Raw genomic sequence first — 21,648 nt, 5'->3', positions numbered from 1 at the left:
CTGAAGCACATCACCAGGCCTGTATTTTGAGGCAACTCTGGGTGTGTTTGAACCACCGACCTTTCAGCTCTGAGTTGAGTTGTCAGCTGTTTGTGACTCTTTCTGTAGTCATCTGTAGTTGAGTTGTCAGCTGGACTCTTTCTGTAGTCATCTGTGTTGTTGTTGTGTGCGGTGTCAAGTTCAGTCTGTATAAGGTTGGTTCCCAAGGCTGTAAATCTTTGTGGGAGCAGAAAGCCTCATCCTTTATCCATGGAGTAGCTGGTGCACTGGACCACAAGTTTGGTTTGAACTGCTAGGTCAGCATTTCAAATTCATCAACTGCACCTTGAAAACCCTATATAGGGTTTCTGTGAGTTAGAACTGACTCGACGGTGCTTAACAATAACAACACCACCCTATCCTAGTTTCATAATCCACAAGTATAGGATCCCAACACATATTTAGGAAGGGTAGAGTTACAATTCAATCCATAAGGTGCCTATTTGACTGATTTTTTTCCACCTCCGCCCTATCTCTTCCTATTAGATTGCAATAGAATAACTGATAACTGGAATTGAACCCCAGAGTTCTGTCGCTCAATTTCCTTTCCAAACTTACCTGAAATGGGTTTGGCAGCTTTGTTTTCTACTTCTCCCAGGACTAAATGTAGGATTGATTCATGTATATAAGGGCTAAATACATACCCCGGAAATTACTATTACTAGATTTCCTTTACTACTTTTTTCATTCAGTGCATTATATGTCATGATCTGTGGACGTTAGATGAAATTAGGAGAAGTAATAATGACTGCATTGTACTTATTCTTTTCCTGCTTACAGGACCTTGGGAACAAAGACCTCAACAGAGATAAAATTTACTTGATTTGTCAAATAGTCCGAGTTGGGAAGATGGATCTTAAGGATACAAATACAAAGAAGTGCACGCAGGGACTGAGGCGGCCCTTTGGGGTGGCAGGTAAGAACTCAGCGTACACCGTGAGTACACATTTTATAGGACTGAATTGTAAAGATAGTATTTTTCTCTCTTCCTTTCTCTGCATACCCACCCCTGCAAAAAAAGAATAATTTACTCCAGACAGGCCCTCATACCTATTTTTCTGGTGCCTCAGTCAAAATAATTGATGACTAAATCCAGCTTTATGATGAAGACAGTGAGTAATGTGCTCCTTGTGTCTGGAAGCAGAGTATCGAGAGCACAGCGCAGTCTGAGCATTTGGTGCCTTTGCTCCGCAGTGCTGTGAAAAGAAGAACATTACAGGCAGGATCTCATTACGATGAGCAAATCAGGTTACCCCTCAAAATATCCAGGACAGGAAATGCAGTTACCTAGAATGAGTCACCTACCACACATCTAAATTCCAGATGGAAATGGACATTTGGAGGCTGGGCATGACCCAGCGACGAGTCCCAAATGATGTTGCCAGAAAGCAGCGTCAGCACCACACTGTTGTCCCCGGCTTCTAGGACTTCATCATTCTTGTCTCACTTGTTGGTGGCTCTTACATTTGAGTGTCACCTGCACTATGCTTTACCTAATATACTTTTGTTTAATTAAACTGCTTTGTTTGTACTAAAGCACTTCTGTTTAAAAAGAGACAATTTAAATATCCTGAGTAAACATAATTGAATATGCCAATTTTCTTCTTTTTATTAAAATATAAATTTTTAATTGTGTATCATTTATAATCTCCAGGAACCCTATCTAAGACCAGTGTTTTAGACTCCTCACTTTGGGATACCCTGGTTTTCTGCAATCATAAACCAGCTGGCTGTCCAACTAGTCTCCTAGTACTGTTTGTCACTTGAACTAATGGAGGAGCTTACACTGTACTGGCTGGTTTTTTTTACCTGGCATTGTCACTAGCTAGTTAAGTGGTCTTGGGCGAGCAGGGCTCCCAGAGCCTCCATTTTGTTATATGAAAAATGAGCTTGGACCTGGTTGCTCCATGAAATCCCCTCCTACTCCGGAATGTTGTGGTTTCATATGAGGGCTATTCCTGGCATCACCATGCTCTTGCTAGGGCAACAAGGACCCTCAAAGTGTGCCTTTGTCCCCAAGTGTAGTTTGCACTTTCCTTTGACTTCGTTGTTGTTAAGTGCTATCGAGTCAGATTTGCCTCATATTGAACCTGCATAGCGTTTCCAAGGAGCAACTGGTGGGTTTGAACTGCTGATGGTTGAGACTTTTGAACTACTGTGATCGACAGTTCAGTACTGATCCTACAGTGCCACACCAGAAGTCTTTCCTTTGACTTTAGGGCACAGAATTCTGATCTAAATTGGCTAAAGCCAGATTTTGTTTTGTTTTGTAAACTCATGGAATAGAAATATTCAAGGATAAATTGCTGCAGGCATAGTTTGATGAAGGAAATTAAATTTATATTTTTCCATTACTCATTTCCAATGTCCTCTTGCCGACTTGTTCTCAAGATGGCTGTCCAATTAGTTGACTGCTCTGTTAGCTTTCATTCTGTAAGCTTAGTAACCCAGTGGAAAGAGAATTCCTGCAGAAGCTTCAGGAACTAGGTCATGTGCTCATCGCCAAAACGTTTACTGTGGTGGTGGTTGTTGTTAAGTGCCATCAAGTTGATTCAGATCCATAGCAACCCTGTATAGGGTTTCCAAGGAGCAGCTGGTGAGCTTGAACCAGCAACTTTGCAGTTCAAATGACTTTGCAGTCTGATGTGGTTAGCCTATGCCATTCTCTGGTTACCCAGGTTGGGTAATGTGAACATCTCTGGAGACAAAGGGAGGTGGTCCTATTCAAACCATTGTTCCTAGAGGACCTGTTAATCAGAGAGAATGAATGCGGGTCAGGATTAAATAGCTATTTTACCCACTGCCCTTTGCTGCCTAACTCCCTATTTATAGTCAGATGCTGTTAGAGGTTGGTTATTATGTAAGAAATTTTAATGGTCCCATGACCAATGCTGGAGTGTTTGAGGTATTGAAGGTTATTAGGATTTGGCTCTATGTATTTGACTTGAGTAGGTTTTCTCAACCTTCCTCCCCTTCTATAGTTCCACTCCAGTGCAGAAGTTTTCCACTTTAACGCTACGGACCTTCAGTCACTGATTTAAGGAGAAGCCTAAGGGATCCAGGATTTCTTTGAAATTGCAGGGTTCAAGGATCCCACAATTAGGTGTCTGTGTATATGAGATATTCAGTATATATGTATATGAGGGAGTTTCGAAACAGTTTGTGGAAAGATGGAATTGCAAGATGAGATTTTTCATGAACTTTTGGAAGCCCCCTCGTATATTTCAAACCCAAAGCTAATTGCATAATTTCATAGCCACTACTCTGGCTCTTGGAGTCCTGGTGTGGCGCCGTGGGCTAATGAGTCAGACTGCAAAGTCATTTGAACTGAAAGGTCGGTGGTTCAAGCTCACCAGCTGCTCCTTGAAAACCCTGTACAGGGTCGCTATGGGTTGAAATCAACTCGATGGCACTTCACCACAACAACAACGTTCTGGCTCTTATCCTGGGACCTCCATTGAACCACTGAGTTCTTGCATATTTTCCTGGACTGCTGACCGGCCAGCATGCTTGGCCCAGAGGTGTTTGCTCTGGTGACACATATTCTGAGTCTATTATTGTCTGACTCTGGCGTGCTTACCTTTTTAGCCTTACCTGATCTTCAAGCATCCCTGGCTCTACCTGTGACTCTGCAGTCTTAATCCCATTGTCATCCCTTCTTGTATGTGTGTGAGGTGGGGAGAGTTGAAACCATTAATTCTCTTCTCTTCTCTTTCTAGTTATGGACATAACAGACATCATCAAGGGGAAAGCAGAGAGTGATGAAGAAAAGCAGCATTTCATTCCTTTCCACCCGTAAGAAGATGCCCATTTCCTTCTATCTCTTAAACCCAACTCTATCACACCAGTGAACTGGGTCCCTAAAGAGGTCATAGCTGGTGGAGCTTCCCAAGAGCAAGGCAGGATGAGAATGATGGCCTCAGGGCCAACTGGACACTGTGCTAGACATAGGGGGTGAAGTGGTGAATTAGATAGACATGGCTCTGCCTTCCTGGAGCTTATAGTTTAGGTCAAGAATTAATCTGGTAATCAACAAAAGGTAATGGATTACTTTACTTGTAAATGTGAGAGAACCTGCAGAGCTATGAAGAAGAAACATGTCAGGAGCATCAAACAATGGATATTAGTCTGATTCTTGTGGGTAGCAATACCCATAACTTGGGAGGTGGTTTCGTGTGGAGGTAAAATGTCCTTTCCCTGCTCCGAAAAAGAATCTGCAAGAAAGTAGAACCCAGAGATTGAGAACATTGTCTTGATTTTTACTGCCCCCGGGGAGGGGGTAGGGGTGGGGCGGCGCTCCAAGGAGGATGGTGTTTTGTAGTAACAACTGGGTAAGATAAGTACATAGGACTTGGCAGGAACATATAAACTTTGCTGAGCAAAATACATACACTCTGGGGGGTTGGGAATTCTTGTCTTTTTTTGAGTCTTTCTCAGGATAGAAGTTGACCTCTATTTGCAATATTGGTGTCTCCAAATGTCAGAGGCACATTGTTTTGTGAAGAAAAGAGCTTTTGTCTGTTGACAGCATGCGTGCTCTCTTAGCTGACCAAGGCAGGCTCTTTTTTCCCCTAAGTGGTATGGTTGACTGGGAACTTCTAGAGCATCTCAAACTATAAGTTTGTGGCTCCATGTGGGTACCATGTGAGCATTCTGTGCTTTCTTTTCTTTTCAAGGGTAACAGCTGAGAATGACTTCCTACACAGTCTGCTGGGCAAAGTCACAGCCTCTAAGGGCGACAGCGGAGGGCAAGGTACAGTGCCAGTGGGCAGAGTGGGCTGAGCTGGATGCGAGCGGGCAGCCCCTGGCTCCTCAGCAAATAGAGCAAAATCCTGCACACTGGGAAATGTGTCATTCCTTCCAGACAGAGCTTGGGAAGAATGGGTGCATGTGGCCTATAGAGATGGAAATGTGAAACAATAGGAGGCATGCCCTAGTGCCCTGCAGGAAGAGAGGAATGGGCATTTCCTGAATATCTGCTACTTGTCAGGCACTTTACTATGTTATTTTGTTTGGTTTCATCTTTCTTGAAGTCCTATGAGCTAAATGGCAAAACCAAGCAGTTTCCATCAAGTCAATTCTGACTGCTGGTGGCTCCTGGTATGTCCGAGTAGCACTGTGCTCCATGGGGTTTTCATTGGTTGATAGTTTAAGAGATGTCCAGACCTTCCTTCTGAGGTACCTCTGAACAGACTTAAACCGCTAGCCTTTCAGTAGTAGCTGAATAGATTAATCTTTGTATAACTTGGGGACTTGGACATAGATGGTTTTTACAAAAGCTGAGTTTAGAGAGGTTGACATATTCGATGGCAGCTAACACTGCTATAAGCAGATGGGATCCTAACTCTGAGATGTCTCACTCCAGAGCCCTTGGCTACCCCTTTTCTTTTGTCCCCCCACCAAGAGTGTTTGATTACTATGGGAAATGAAAAGCAGGAATAGGGAGGTTGAAACTGAAAGAGTGCTTTGAGGAAATTGGATCTTTATGTTGAACACTCCTTTCAGGTCTCTGGGTGACCATGAAGATGCTGGTGGGTGACATTGTTCAGATTCGCAAGGACTATCCACACCTGGTGGACAGGACCACTGTGGTGGCCAGGAAGCTGGGCTTCCCGGAGATCATCATGCCAGGTGGGAAGCAGCTGCTTGGCCCTTCCTTTCAGGAGTGGGGGTGGGAGACTTGTTTTACCTATTTTTGTTAAAAATCAAATCCTTCCTTTTCTATTGCCTGCCTTTATTTCCCTTCCTGAAGGTAACCACTGAAAATCATTTTTATATATCAAAAAATCTTACAAGTAGACACATAAACACAAACACACATAAATATAGACCGAGGCACTTTTCCCCACTAATGGGATCACACTTTATATGCTTTTTATACCATTACTTTATATGCTTTATATAGTGTTCTGCAAGTTGTTTTATCACTTAATAATTTATCATGGGTATCATTTCTGTTTCACTACATTTAGTAATCCCTTTGTTTCTGGGGAATACCGTCATTCTCTTAAATTTTAAACTATTTCCTATTACAAAAGGCATCCATATTCATTGTAAAATATTTAAATCACACGAAAAAGTATAAAGTAAAATGTTAAAAGCTCTCAAATCTTTCTCTCTGGAAGTAACCACCACTATTACCATTTTCCAAATGTGTGTGCATTAAACGAAATACAAATGAGATTATGGTGTAATGCTCTTTGGAGACTTCCTCCTTGGGTCTTAAACATATGTTTTAAGATTCTGTTCATGGTCACACTCAGTGATTTGCTCCTTCTTTCCACAATTGCACAGTGGCCTATTGCGGGTCTGCGCTGTCTTTTTATGTAGCCTCTCTCTACATGAGACTTCCATTCTTTGTACACATCCCTGTGGGATATTCAGTGCTTGTTGCCCCCCACTCACAGCCCCCATTCCTGAAGATTCTCTGCAGCTCAGTCCTGACCCAGTGTTCCCAAGACACATGAAAAGTCTCTCCATTTGTGTGGAATAAAAGATTGGTGGCTGTGGATGCTTGGTTGTTATTCAAGGGCCAACATCAGTTCAACAAGAGTTTTCCTTTGCCTTCCCAATAGGTGTCACTAGAGGATGGAAATTAAATGATTTTAATGTCAAGAAAAAAAACCAACCAATTTTGACCACCATACCTCCTTTTTCTGCAACTGATTTCCTAGGGTTCTTTCATCCCCTTGCCAACTATTACAGTGAGGTGAAAATGCATTTTCCAAACTGATTTTAATTTCAGTGAACTGAATGAAGGTGGGGCACTTCTTGTCACTCCTCTACCAGTTCCTCAGTGTCTCTCTCCTGCTGTGTTCAGCTGCTAACTCCTGCCTCCCTCTCTCTTCTTCTGCCTCAGGGGATGTCAGGAACGACATCTACATTACTCTTCTACAAGGTGACTTTGACAAGTACAACAAGACCACGCAGAGGAATGTGGAAGTGATCCTATGTGTTTGTGCAGAGGACGGCAAAACACTGCCTGTAAGGGACTCAACAGCTGCTCTGGGTGACAGGACCACCATTGTGGGGGCTTCTTTTGCCAGGATTCTTGTTTCCTTTAGCCAGGATTCTTCTGCTTTGCACTGCTATAGAGTGAGGTGGCCTGTCCCTTGTCAGCTTGGCTAGCACTGTGCTCCATAATTAGACTGCAGGTTGTTATTTCTTTGTACCAAAGCAGTTTTTCAATGTCTGTTCCTTTTCTTTTTATGACTCCTTGTCTTAGTCAGCATTCTCTAGGGAAATAGAAACTAGTAAGATAAATTGTTGTTGTTGTTAAGTGCTGTCGAGTTGGTTCCTACTCATAGCCACCCTGTGTAGAGTTTTTGAGGAGTGGCTGATGAGTCCGAACTGCTGACCTTGTGGTCCAAACTGATCTTTTGGTCCAGTACTTATGCTACAATGCCACACCAGGACTCCAGTGAGATCAATATACAGGTTGATATTTATTTAAGTAATCGATTAGCTCATGCGATTGTAAGGGGCTACTTACTGCCATGGAGCCAATTGAGACTAAAGTGACATTCGACAGGGTTTCTGAGACTGTAAATCTTTACAGGAACAGACAGCCTCATCTTTCTCCCTCAGAGTGGTAGTGATTCCAACCGCAGGCCTTGGGGTTAGCAGCCTAACACCTAACCCACAGTGCCATCAGGACTCCTTTGCCTAAAATCTGTAGGTCAGGCAATGGCAATGAGCTGGAGACTGCTGCAGGCTTGTGTTCCCAATAAGAAGCATGAAGAGTGAGGGGAGTTCTGGGGAAAAATTGTGTAATTATAGTCTGGAGCAGACTACACTTCAGGGAAACTCCCTTTGTGCTCTTAAAGAATTCAACTGATTAGTTGGGGTCCACTCACATTACAGAAAGCAATCTGCTTTATTTAAGTCAACTGTGATGACACTAGTATTTGGCCAAACAATTGGGCACCGTAGTCCAGTAAAACCATCATATCCCCTCCCCTTTTTTTGCTTGACCCCAGCTTCCAGGTTTGCTTTGTACAGTTGAAATGTTGCTGTCATTGTAACCTGAACTGATTCCTTCAGATAAAACCCATGACAGGAAAGATGATCAGTGCAGAGCCTTGGGCTGGTGTGGGGACTCAATTTGGGGTGTCCTCAAAACAGCAGCTCCACTTTATCTAACACTTCATCTCTCTAGCATACAGCCAGAAATTCTGGTGGAAAGCTTTATTCTTAAATTGGTCTCCAGAGGGCTAGCAGAGTGGATTCAAGAATGCAAAGCACATTGCTATAAATATTTATACAGCATATGTCCTGTAAAATATTTGTCATGTGTGTTTACATTTATTTACTTATATTTCCTTTAAGGTTGTCAGCACTTGTGTCCAGTGTGTGGGAGGGTTTTGCTTCTCAATTCCTTCTCTCAGAGTACTTAGCAGACAATAAAATCAGCTCTCAACACAAGTTTCAGCCTGGGAGAATATTCCTCTTAGGCCACAGTATGTAACAATAAGTGATCAGGTAGCAAACAGGAGTGTGGGAATGGGTGTTGATAAGGCATCAACTCTAGTGTTGGGTTTGGAGCTCCGACTGATTTGGCTGACCTCTCTACAAGGTCAGCTACTTGGTGAACTTGTTCAGTCTGAGAATAACTAGCATTCATAGAGGAAATTCAATATGCCAGGCATTGTAGTAAGTGTGATACATTAACATTATTAGCCCCATTTTACAGATCAAAATTAATTAAATCAAGTAACTTGTGCAAGATCATACATTAAGAATAGGACAGAGCTGGGGTTTGATTTCAGATTCCGGACTCTTTTAATTCTTTTAACCACTTCACTATAATGCTTCTACATTAAAAAATAATCTCCAGTTTAGTTCACATTTAAAAATAAGTCTTATAACGATTTCTATCAAATTGTGTGTGTATATATATAATATAATGTAATGTAATGTAAAGAAATCTCCACAGATGCCTTCTTGTTCATAAGGACTGGCCCCATGAATTAATATCTAGTTGAGAGCAAAATCCAAGGGTTTAACTGATCTTCCTTTTAGTGGATTTGGAAATTTTTCTGAAAAATAAAATAAGTGAGAAACACTTTGCTCAAAAGAGCACAAAAGAAGTGTAGAGGAATTTTATTTGAAAGGAAAATTGCATTGCATGAATGTATAGACCACTGCTTTGAAGGTATTTTTATCTAACTACCTGTTAGAGAACTTGTAAACCTCAGCTTCATTTTTAAAACACTAATGTGTTGCCTCCAATATTGCTAAAGGATAAGCAGCAGGTGTATTATCTTGTTTCTGGTTGGAGTGAACCATTCTAATTTCCAATTTAGCATCCCTTTGAGTCACACCCAGCTGGACTGACAGGCATACTTATCAAATATGATTAGCAGGTATTCTTGGTACTGAAATGGAAAGGTAAATCTGGGGCATGCTGATAATTTGCAGTTTTATCTATTAGGGAAGTTAATGGGGGAGTTGCTTTGACTGACCATTGAAGATTGTCATTGAAGCCTGTGGGAACCTTTTCTTTCTCTGTTTACAGAAATAAATATTACTGCCCTGCCTAATTAAGTGTCAGGAAGTGCATTTCAAAATTTCTGCATGATACCATGAGTTCCTGTGGGAACACCCTCCTTTTGGCTATTGATTTTGGGATATCGATTTTTCCCTCCTGCTCTAAGTGCACATGGCTCTTGGCAGAGTGGGACCATAGGGTGGAGAAGTGAGCCTGCCCTTAACTCACTTTTGCTTCTCTAGGACCTTGGCTCAGAATGGGGAGGGAAAGGAAAGAATCATAGCAATGAAGTTAACAGAGCAGGCTCTGGGATCAGACAGTGTTCAAATACCAACCTCTTCTATTGGCTATTCCATCTTGGGCAAGCTTATATCTCTATGAAAGAGGAATGATCATTTCTTTCTCATGCAGTTGTAGGGTAGACAAAATGGTAGGGGTGAATCACTTAGAATGCAGTGAATACTCAGTAACAGGAAGGAAGGTGACATTCTAGAAAGATAGGCCAATTGCAGATGAAACTTTTGGAAAGCACTTGTTATGTACCGTTGAGTCAGTTCCCTCTAATTGTGGCTCTGTATAGGGTTTCCAAGGAGTAGCTGGTGTGAGTGACCTGCCAACCCTGTGGTTCAAACAGACCTTACAGCCCAGCGCATTAACCCACACTGGGACTCCTTGGAAAGCCCTGAAGGGAGTCAAATGGGCAATCCAAGAAGGATACCTAAAGTAAGTTTCCAGAGAAGCAAAAAGGCTCTAATGCTGGGACTCAGAGGTTGTCTGCTCTTCTGAGAGTAGCCAGCTTATGAGGTCAGACTTATGGGACAGGGAGACAGGATGACCTATGTCTAGTGACCTCTGAGGCCATGCAGCCTGGCTCAAAGCCACAATTAGCAAGTGACCTTGAGCAAGCTATGTAGATTCTCCCAGCCTGAGATTCTCACCTGAAAAATGGAGCCTGCAATGATACCTTTCTCTTGTAAATGTCAAAGAAAGCAATCTACATATTGTTGTTAAATTGCTTCAAGCTGACTCTGACTCATGGTGATCCTGTATCAGGTTTCCCAGGAGCTGCTGGTGGGTTTGAACTGCCGACCTTGTGGTTCACAGACCAGTGCTGTTCCTACAGCACTATACCGGGAGTCCAATCTGCATATAGGTGTTCATTAAATTGGCTGCTAGGAGCTCTGGTAGCGTAGTGGTTATGAGTCAGGCTGCTAATCTCATGGCCAGCAGTTCGAAACTACCAGCTGTTCCATGGGAGAAAGATGAGACTTTCTGCTCCTGTAAAGATTTACAGCTTTGGAAACCCTATACAGGGTCGCTATGAGTCAGAATCAATTCCACGGCACACCACTACCACCAAGTTGCTATTACCAGAAAGACACAGTGAGCCCCAAGTGTGATTCCCACTGCATGGATGCTATTTGGCATTTCCCCATGATGTGGTCTGTTGGTGTAGACTGCTTTCTGCCTTTCAAAGTGCTTTGACATCCACAGTGCCCTCTCTTCCTCATGTGATATATTTTGAATTCGAATTTTCCTCCTGTTGAGGTATTTTCTTCCAAAGCCTCAGAGCAAGTTAGCATAATAGCTGATTCCTACTCCAAGCTTCTTAAATGAACCTGAAACTTCACCACTCTAACCTGGAGCTCTTACTATCCCCTGGGGGCTTCTGAGGCAGGAAATAGGGGACATTGTTGACCAGTGTTACATGTGAATTTTTAGTTTCTTTAATAATGAGCTTATCCTAATTGCAGTGCTCTCTTGAAACTCTTTGTAGTATTCAGCTTTATCTCTGAAGTGTTGTGAGGAACAAACAGTGTCTTAGACCACTCTTAGAATATCACTGAGACTTTTTTCTTTTGCCTTAGGAAATTAAATATTTTCATCATCAGAATAAGTTTGTGAGATAGAGTTGCCTGCCATATAGCAATTTTACTTTCACCAGAGATATATGTGTATTTTCAGATTTTATAAGCTACGTGGGATTCACTAGAGCTACAGAAACTCTAGGCCCATAAATATCACTAGATATAAATCTTTTTTAGGCTGCAGGACAACTCGGTTGTTACAGAACGAACACTGGACGAGGAGTTTAGGGACTCGGGAAGTAGTCCCAGCTCTGCTACTTTTTGTGAAAGTGTCTTAACCTCTGAGGGGTTCAGTTGACTCAGCTGAGAAATGGGGATAATGATGATAATCTCAGAGGATTTCATCATGGAAGGAAAGTGTATGTGAAGATTTTTGCAGGATGGGTGACACAAAGCACACTCTCAGTGGTTACAAAATTTTTGTGAGCCTGATTATTGTTCATGATCTCAAAAAGTTGTGGACTGCTTCATCCCATGACAAATCAAGAGAATTGCATGTCTGTCCTGATTTCCTGCCCTCTCCCAGAGTGAGTTCAATGCTTACCCTTATTTTTCTAGAAATAGATTCTGAAAGGACTCAATGTCCTTATTTTCAAGTGGATTCAATTTGGTTGCAAGTACAGTCAATATTTAAACCGTGCTCTTTCTTTCCCTATTGCTCAAAAGCAAAGGGGTTTTCCATTAAAGACAGATAGAACTATCCTTCCCCAAATTGGCTTTTTTGGAAAGGGGTTACCGAGAAACTACCGTGTGCCCAATCTTGGTGACTCAGCCTGGAGGTGAGGGGGTGGTCAGGGTTCCAATGGAGAATCTGATGAAATCTGGTGAGAGGAATGACCTCTTAGTGTAAGAATTTCAAGATGCATGTAGTTTTGCAATTTTAGGAGACCCCCCCCAAGGGCTCTAAAGTCAATCTTTATGCCCTTAGGAGTCTGGTGACTTGAGGTTGAAGTCCTCAATCTGCTACAATAATCCTATGTAGACCCAATCTGGGTGACTCTAGTTTGGATCTGGTTTTGGAGTCAGATAGTTGGAATGAACATAGATAGAGACTAGCATACTCTAAGTTCACTCCTTGTTCTCCAGTTAGGTCCTTTCTGAAACTCTGAGGGTGCCTTTCATGGCAAGGAGTTCATATTCTAATCAGATAGGTATATTTGTTCCCTCTGACCTGTCTGCTTGGGATGTCCCTCCCACACTTAGCTATGGGCCAATTCAGAATCTCCCTTCAAGAGGCTTAGTGATCACTGCTTGCAAGAAACATTACCCGAATGCTCAAGCTGCACTTTCTTGCTGTTTCTCTGGGTTCCACTGTAGCATGTATATAGACACCTGCCATTGCATTGCATTGCTATAATGATTTCTCCATTTATCCAATGGTTCCACTACCAAACTGTGAGCTCCTGATGTCCAGTTCAGTACCTGATTCATCTGTACCCCATGTATTAGTACTTAGCATGAGCCCGGTACCCGGTAGGCTGAACCAAGCTGCTGTGCCCCAGCTACTGACCCCTATATGTCTCTCTGAAGCCCCTACTCTCCCCTCACACAGCTCCCAGGCACTGTGGTATGTTGGCTTTAGAAACAAATCAGAATGCGCTGCTGCTTGGCTGATCTGAGCCTGTTTGTAAACTTTGTGCACATTGAGATTTAGGGAACAAATAGGATTAATAAGACTAGCAGCAGGCAGTAACTCCAAGACTGGTTACCATTTACACTAAGGCAGCCTTGTCAGTGCCTCAAATGCTCCAGTGATTTCCAGAATGCAAGTAATAGAATTTCTGTAGCTAAGCAGCTGTCATGCCCACGGCCAAGGATGTTGTTCTTGTGAAGTGCTGTTGAGTCGATTCTGACCCATAGTGACCCTCTATAGGGTTTCCAAAGAGCAGCTGGTGAGCTTGAACCATTGACTTTGCAGTTCAAAGGACTTTGCAGTCTGACGCATTAGCCCACAGTGCCACACCAGGGCTCCAGGGCCAAGGATACTTGTGTATTGATCCCTAATGTAGACCAGCTTTGAATGGGTCCTTGGCAGAAGAATTAAGCAAAGGTAGGGTTCTTCTAGGGCATATGGTTGGCTTTGGCTTAGGAACCCAAACTGACCAAGCATAGAAAATGACAATTCTTCAGCATTTTCTCTCTTTGTTTTTCTTGAGTCAGAATGCAATTTGTGTGGGAGCTGGGGACAAGCCCATGAACGAGTATCGCTCTGTCGTGTACTATCAAGTCAAACAGCCACGTTGGATGGAAACAGTCAAGGTAATAATAATAATAATAACAATATATTTAATAATGACAGCAATGATGCATCTAGTACTTATAGCATACCAGGCAGTTATTAGTGCTTTATTTAAATGAGATATTTTAATGATTACAGCAACCCTGTGAGGTCTATACTAATATGCCTCCATTTTATAGGCAAGGAAACTGGCACAGAGAGGGTACGTAATTTGCCCATGAGCACACTTGTAAGTGTCAGAGCTGAGATTTGAACTTGGGCTGTCTGGCTCTGAGTCTGTGCTCTTAACTACAAAAGAAGGGAGTGGAAATGGCCTGGAGCAATTTGCATTCTTTCTCCTATAAGAATGCTAGGGTGTCCCTTCCCAAGACAGAAACTCTAAGGAATACACGAGTAGGCATCTAAGCCTGCTGTCGACCACATTGGTTTGTTGGTGAGAGGAAGTTGGGGAAAAGCAGCAATGAAGAGGTGGGCTGAGTCTGACCAAGTTACATATACACCCCCCATCGACCTGGAGAATGGTGAGAGCTGGTTGGCCTGAAGTACGGTGAGACCTGGGGACTCCTGAGCCCATGGAGATGGCCACAGAGGGCTAGAGCTGAGAGTGAAGTGTCCAGTTGATATGAAGTCAGGGATATGCACAAGGGTACCCAAACTTGCAGTGAACCTAGCTTCAATGGTTAGATGTTCAGAACCTGACTAGAGGAAGGAAAGAGGAAAAATAAAAACAAGTGTAAATCACTACAGTCTGATGAACTTGACCTATGCTTATGGATATAGTACCTTAAAATACCAACCAAGAGGGAAAGGAATCTTTACAGCAAGCATCATTCCTATCCCCTCTGTACACAGGGTTGATAGGGATGAGCAACTTAGACACTGGCTACCTAAAATGGGGGGAGGGGGCTGTAAAAGCACAAAGTGACTGGCTTACAAGTTTTCAAGAGGGAGTTTAGATTCAGAGTGTGCTGGGGAAGGTAGTATCCCCACTGTGGTTTTCATCCTGTCTAAACAGATCTGGTGAAAGGAGATGGGGACAAGACTCTCATGATTCAATAGTGAGTAATTGTTATCATGAATAATTGCTATTGTTGGAACTGTAAAGGTAAAAGTTTTGTAGCAAAAAGGAGTCAATCTTACAGTCCCAGAGTAGAGGACACTGGGACCATCAAGGGAGAAGAATAGGACCCTACCCAGAGAAATGGTAATACCAGAGATGGAGGCAGAAATGATGACATGGAGAGATGGAGCAGCTGAGGACTCTAGACTCATGGAGGGAGAGGGGATATGTGTTGGTGGCTGGGGGGACAGGCTTGCAGGGTGTGCCCTTTTGGCTCTTTGAATGATTGTGCATTCCTGAGTGTTTAGGTGCTCATCCAAAAGAAAAAAGAGGGAATAGAAGCAAATATTGTTGAATGATGAAGCATTCAAGGGATTGTAATCACTGCAATGAAATGAATATGATTGTAATCATTGCACTGCAATGAAACGAATACAATAGGATGAGTATAAAACTGATGTTCTCTTATGTAAACTATCACTTAATTCACAATAATAAAAAAAAAGGAGTGCTAGGGTAAGACACTTAGGACCCTGGATCCAGGATGCAGAGTGCTGGGGGTTCATTTTCTAGCTCTCTGTTCACTAGAAGTTTGACCTTGGTCAAGTCATTCAACTCTCTGTATGCTGGTTTCCTTGTTTATAAACTAAGAGCAGTGGGATGACTGTGAAGATTAAAGGATTTAATGCATATGACACCGATAGAACACGGCTTGTAAGAGAGTACACACTCAGTAGATGTTAGCTGTTATCATACTTGACAGTATTTCTTTAGTCTAAAAAATAACTCAGTTTTTCAAGATGCCCCTCAGCATTTGACCCTTGCATGTTTTTATCCACCCCTCTCTATGGCAGACTGCTTCCCAGTAGGAGGCAGCTTGCTGCTTGTTCTCGGTGAAGTTGGAGAGTAGGTAGGATAGGTGTTGGAGTTGCAGTTGTTAGCTGCTGCTGAGAGGTATACCCTGACTCATGGTGAATTTTTTACTGGCTAGAACTGGACTATTGTCAAGACAATGAGACTTTCATTGACTTTCAAAACTAGATCTATAGACTGTTCTTCCCTTCTTCTTAGTTTGCTAACTTTGCTTAAACCTGTTCAGCATCACATCCTTCACTGACAGACAGGTGACGACTGCACATGAGGTGCCTTGGGCAGGGTTCAAACCCAGGTCTCTTGCACAGAGGGGGAGAATTGTACCATTCAACTTCCAATGCCCCCCAGGGTAGGTGGTGGTGATGTTAAGAGCTGTTGAGTTGGTTCCCACTCATAATGACCCTGTAGAGGATTTCCAGGGAGTGACTGGTGGGTTTGAATTGCTGATCTTGCAGTTAGCAGTCCAGTGTTTATTCTACAACACCACACCAGGACTCTAGGGTAACGTGGTGGTGTTGTTACTGTGTGCCATTGAATCAGTTCAGATGAGCAACTTAGACACTGGCTTAGTGTTTTCAGGGGTGGCTGATTGCTTTGAACTGCCGACCTTGAAGTTAGCAGTCCAGTGCTTTTCCTACAGCACTACACCAGGACTCTAGGGTAGGTGACGGTAGTGTTGCTGTGTGCTGTCAAGTCAGTTCAGATTCATAGCAATCCTATTCATGGTTTTTTTAGAGTAGTTGGTGGGTTTGAACTGCTGACATTACAGTTGGAAGTCCTGTTCTTATCCTTACTACAGCACCACACCAGGACTCTAGGGTAGGTGATGGTTGTGTTGTTGTGTGCTGTTGAATGAGTTCAAATTCATAGTAATCCTGTTAGGGTTTCCAAGAGCAGCTGCTGGGTTTGAACTGCCAACCTTGTGGTTAGCAGTCCAGTGCTTATCCTCCAGTGTTACACCAAGGTAAGTGTTGTTAAGTGCCATCGAGTTGGATTTCCAAGGAGTGGCTGATGAGTTTGAACTCCCAAGTATGTGATGCAATGTCATCCTTAAAATCTTTCTCATACAGTGTACCCCCAAAAACATGTACTGTGGAAAACTAATTAAGTCATTTTAGAGTAATGTTCCCTCGATAAATAAATGTGAAACATACTGAGAAGTTTGAGAATAAATTCTAAATGCTTCTTCATTGCAGACTCTCAGAACAATTAAAGATGTAAACATGATATGCAAATCTGCAAATGGAAGAGAACATTTCCCCAAATCTCCTAAACCATGGGGCTTTTTCTTGATTTCTGGCATCACATCGCAGGGTTAGGGTTCTGTTGGAAGTATTTTGGGATTCCTTTCTTGAATCTAAGCAAGGTTTGATGTAGAGAGTTTTGTTGGACTGATGTGATGGTGGACAGTTAAGACTACATTATGATTTACTGTGTGAATTGTCCAGCTCAATTCTGGGTCCAATTAATGGACATACTTCTGGAAGTGATTTAGAATGGCAGGAAGAACCTTCTCAAACCCTGGTGACAGCAGAACTTGCCATCCATAAGGGAATAGGGATCTCAGAGGTACCTTGCTGGATCTGAATTATCTTTGGCAGGTGTCCAGGCAGTGGAAACAGTATCCTGGTGGGTGATTCTCTTGACCACCCTTCACTGATTTCTCTTGACCACCCTTCATTGGTCTGGAACCTAACCAATGTGTAGTTGTCTGTGAATGGTGCCCGGCCCACTCAGCTGTGCCATCCTACTAAGCAGTGAAGAGTGGCAGAGTTTGGGAGCCAATGTGAGGCTATAAAAGACCACTTGATGTTTAAAGATGGGTGCCTCCGATGGAAGTGGCATTAACCGAATACTCATATTAGCAGATTGTCACAGTAAGCAGAATATCTTGCATTGGAAGGAGAAAGCACATTTGGAATGAATTCAGTGAACAGTAAGAGAATGGTCCCAGCTTCAAATATTTCTTGTAATTAGTAGCATTCTTCATTCACCTTGTTTTATGACTCCAAACCCCAGAAATACACATGACTTCATTTTCAGTGACAGCTATTCAAATTCCAATGGTTCTTGCATTATCATACACGTTCCTGTGGTGATCTGTCCAACATCAGTGTCAGAAAGTCATTGGACTGGGATGGTTTTCACTTCTTTATGTTTTACCACATCCCTGTTAGATCTCTTTGGTAGCACTTGTCACACAGCTGTTCTGTGTCACCCCATGTGGGTTGTGAGAGGGAGGCTGCCTGATAATAGCATGGCCAGTGCTTTATATGACTGTAACTTCCAGTAACTATTCAGTACACAGTGAAATTGAACTGCAGTTGCCCACAAGGCTCTTAGTTCTCGTGCTCTCTCTGAACACACAGACAGACCTCAGATTCATAATTTCATTTTTCAGAACAGAATATGTTTGGCTTTAATAGTCATCTGTACTTGGCAACATGACCTTTTTAAAAAAAACAACAACAACAAAAAAAAACACCAAAATGTTGTTTCACCCGTAGCTAAGCCTCTCTGCTTTAGTCCGAATTGCATATCACGGAGGAAGCTGGGAAGCTTTGGGAAGGAGGGCCAATGCAGAGCCAGCCTTAAAGCATCTCATCAACAGTCCACTCACTGGGCAGTAGTTCTGGGGTGGCCAAGGGGTGATTGTCTTCATTCCATGCCCACAGAAACAAAAGCATCTGGACATATGTCCAACAAAGGATGGGAATGAGCCTCAGGATTTTTCCAAATATTATTGGATTAAAGCATTTCTATGAATTTGTATAAACAAGAGTCCTTTGGCAACCCCCTAATGACCATTTCTAATTTACTAAGCCCTGCTGCAATTGTCAGACACTCCTGGAGAGTGTAAGGAAATGTGCACTGTGCAGTTTGCAGTGCATCAAATCCTGTGCTAAAGTTATGTGACTTTTATATCAATTTGGGAAGATTCATTTTTCCTCACTATAATTTACAGAACCCTTTTCATTGGCTCGGAATGCAATTTGCCAATTGCATTACATTTGGTACTTTATTTTCTCTTCATAGCTAGTTCTTATGTAATTTATTTGCAGTTCATCAGACTTGATGGATGGGTAATAAATCAGCATGCAGCACTCTCTGATAAATGGTCAGGTTGCCTTTTGGGGAGTGGGTGGGCCTTTTAACTCACTGTCTTCTGAGTTCTGGTTTCTGTCTACGTAGGTGGCTGTCCCTATTGAAGACATGCAGAGGATTCACCTACGATTCATGTTTCGGCATCGATCCTCTTTGGAATGTGAGATTCTAGCCAACTGGCTTCTCTGAAACTCCCCTATAGGAAGAAGGGTGGGAGAGAGTGGTGGTCCATATTTTCTCCTTCTCTTTCCTGACCTTGCTATGTTGTTTCCAGCTAAGGATAAAGGAGAAAAGAACTTTGCCATGTCCTATGTGAAGCTGATGAAGGAAGATGGAACCACTCTGCACGATGGATGTCACGACCTAGTGGTCCTAAAGGTGCCGTGAGCTGGAACGAGCACTGTCTGAAGGGAGGGTGGTATAGAAAGTGAGGAGGTGGCTGGGATGATGTGATTGCTGAGTGGCTGGCAGTTCAGTAAGCCAGTTGCCACTGAGCTGATTCGGACTCACGGTGACCCCGTGAGTGTCAGACAGAGTAGATTTGTGTTCCTTAGCATTTTCAATGGCTAGCTTTTCAGACCTTTGTTCCCAGACACCTCTGGATAGTTTAGAACTTCTAAAGTTTTGGTTAGTAGCTGTGCTTTTTAGCCATTTATACCACTTGGGAGCTCCGTGGTTCACAAAAGCCATTCCAGAATCATTCACACAAGATTTTGAGTCCTGACTATAAATCTTACTAGCTATATAGCCCTGGAAAGAAATTGACCTCTCTGTATTTCTGTGTCCTCACCTACAAGCCCTTCTTGAATAATTGTGAGGCTTATATGAGTAATGCATGTAAATAAAACATTGATGGACACGTGGGAACAGTCAGTACATAGTCAAGATGGCCTGCTAACTCTGTAAGGACTTATACAGAAGATCAGCAAGAAAGATTTGAGAGATGTCTCAGTCTGATTCATGGAAAACTATTAGGATTTGCAGTTGAGATCCTACTGTTAACATGTGGGATCATATCATGTGCAGTCTGTAGTCTTTGTTTTCTTTTTCCTAAGTGGGGATGTGATGAGATGGCCCAAGTAAAAATGTCCCATATATGAGGGAGCTTCAAAATGTTCTTGGAAAAATTCCATTATCTTTCAAAGCCATTGCTTTCCACGAACTTTTTGAAGTGTCTGTGTACTGTAAAGGATGTACAAATTCATCATTATTGTCTATCATGAAGAGTCAGGCTGTTTTTGAGAAGTTAGGAGGGATCTCTCCTGATCTTACCTTCACGTTCTGCCACAAATCATCCTGTGACAGTACAATGCTTCTGCCAGCACCTGCTTGGAGGCGAAGTGTGTGGCTGTTCAACAGGACAAGGGTTAAGTGGTCAGTGCAATAATTGAACCCTTAAATTTGACTTCCTCCACCTGTAGCCTGAAATTGCCCCTTTTCCTGTGGTTCATGTGGTAAACATAGCCTCAACAAGGCCTTATCACAAAGCCTCTCTGAGGCGCACTGATTTTTCCAGAAACTCCCCCTTTCTGTGATACATCTATCTGTTTTCTCATTCATTACACGACACTGCAGTTTTTGACTTGAAAGCCATTTGTTCCTACCAGATTATGACCTGCTTAGGTGAGAGGCCCAGTTGCAGTCAGTTTTCAATGTACTTACTCTCCTTACGTCTCAGTTTCCTCGTCTGGAACAGGATGATAACATTATCAGCTTCTTATGATTGTTGTGAGACTTAAATGGAATGAGCTAAGCCACAGTGCAACTCCTGATACACAGAGTAAGGGCTCAGTAAATGTTACCTCTTGTAATTCTACCTCTAATGATTCATTGCAGCATTCTTAGGGACTTAAATGTCAGTCACTCTCCTAAATGCTCTAGAATTTTACCCCATTTAGTTCTCACCGGAAGTCTGTTAATCATGGTTACCCCATGTGTGCCAGAGTGTGCTCCCTAGAGTTTTCAATGGATGATTTTTCAGAAGTAAATCGCCAACCTTTCTTTGAAAGTATCTCTGGGTAGACATGAGCCTCCAACTTTTCAATTTGCAGCTAAATGTGTTAATTACTTCTAAACTTATGAGGCACAGACAGGCAAAGTAGTGTATCCCAAGTGACATATACTTGTAAAGGGTGGAACGGGATCTAGATCCCAGGACTGCCTGATTCTACCTGCCTTAGCTATGAGCTTCCACTTTAAGTTGGTTCCTGTTCCTGCTGGGGGCATGTGCAGCTATCTCAAAAAACCCATGATGAATTCCATTGGCCTGTCTGGGAACCTTCAGTTTCCATTTTTTCCACTTATAAACTTCTCAGAAACTTTAACTGGTCAATCAACCCATTTTCTATTTATAAATATATTTTTTGATTCTTGCCTGTTGAGTATAAAAACAGCCCTGACTTACCATCTTGATTATTGTTTGTTGAAGCTCGCTCTCTCTATTTCTGAGCCTCCTCTGGCCTCTGTAAACTTTGTATAGCATTGGGCTGGTAGCCTTGTCTTGGGCAGTAACCAAAGTGTTGTTTTTAGGGGGACAGCAAGAAGATGGAAGATGCCAGTGCTTACCTGACTCTTCCTTCATATCGACACCACGTGGAAAACAAAGGGTCCACCTTGAGCCGAAGCTCTAGTAGTGTTGGGGGGCTGTCTATGAGCTCCCGGGATGTGTTCTCCATTTCCACCTTGGTGTGCTCCACAAAACTCACGCAGAACGGTAAAGGAACCATTGGGAACGTGTGTGGGGGTGTGTGTTTGTGTGCGTATTATCACATGCACATGTGCAGGAGATTCAGACTGGTAAGAACATTTTAGGGCAGCAATAGTAATTCTACTTGTCTGGACTCTTTTAGTGGGCTTGCTGGGTTTGCTGAAGTGGCGTATGAAACCTCAACTGCTACAGGAGAATTTAGAGAAATTGAAGATTGTGGACGGAGAAGAGGTGGTGAAGGTCAGTGGGCCTGCATTTATTTATGTC

At 42.7% G+C, this 21,648-nt stretch overlaps 1 protein-coding gene across 1 annotated transcript in view; it reads left to right on the top strand.

Moving 5' to 3' along the window:
* Window positions 1-21,648, top strand: part of DOCK2 (dedicator of cytokinesis 2) — a 658,261-nt gene that overhangs the window by 83,168 nt on the left and 553,445 nt on the right. The window contains exons 10-19 of the mRNA XM_006864832.1: window positions 820-955; window positions 3,759-3,834; window positions 4,716-4,792; window positions 5,545-5,670; window positions 6,899-7,023; window positions 13,558-13,656; window positions 18,762-18,834; window positions 18,949-19,052; window positions 21,204-21,387; window positions 21,524-21,621. Coding sequence (XP_006864894.1) covers window positions 820-955; window positions 3,759-3,834; window positions 4,716-4,792; window positions 5,545-5,670; window positions 6,899-7,023; window positions 13,558-13,656; window positions 18,762-18,834; window positions 18,949-19,052; window positions 21,204-21,387; window positions 21,524-21,621 — 1,098 coding nt within the window. The remainder of the gene's footprint in view (window positions 1-819; window positions 956-3,758; window positions 3,835-4,715; window positions 4,793-5,544; window positions 5,671-6,898; window positions 7,024-13,557; window positions 13,657-18,761; window positions 18,835-18,948; window positions 19,053-21,203; window positions 21,388-21,523; window positions 21,622-21,648) is intronic.

This window comes from Chrysochloris asiatica, unplaced genomic scaffold, assembly GCF_000296735.1.
Source record: "Chrysochloris asiatica unplaced genomic scaffold, ChrAsi1.0 scaffold00071, whole genome shotgun sequence".
In the NCBI taxonomy this organism is placed as follows: domain Eukaryota; kingdom Metazoa; phylum Chordata; class Mammalia; order Afrosoricida; family Chrysochloridae; genus Chrysochloris; species Chrysochloris asiatica.
Note: the sequence above shows the minus strand (reverse complement) of the source record. Positions and strands in the feature narration are given on the sequence as shown.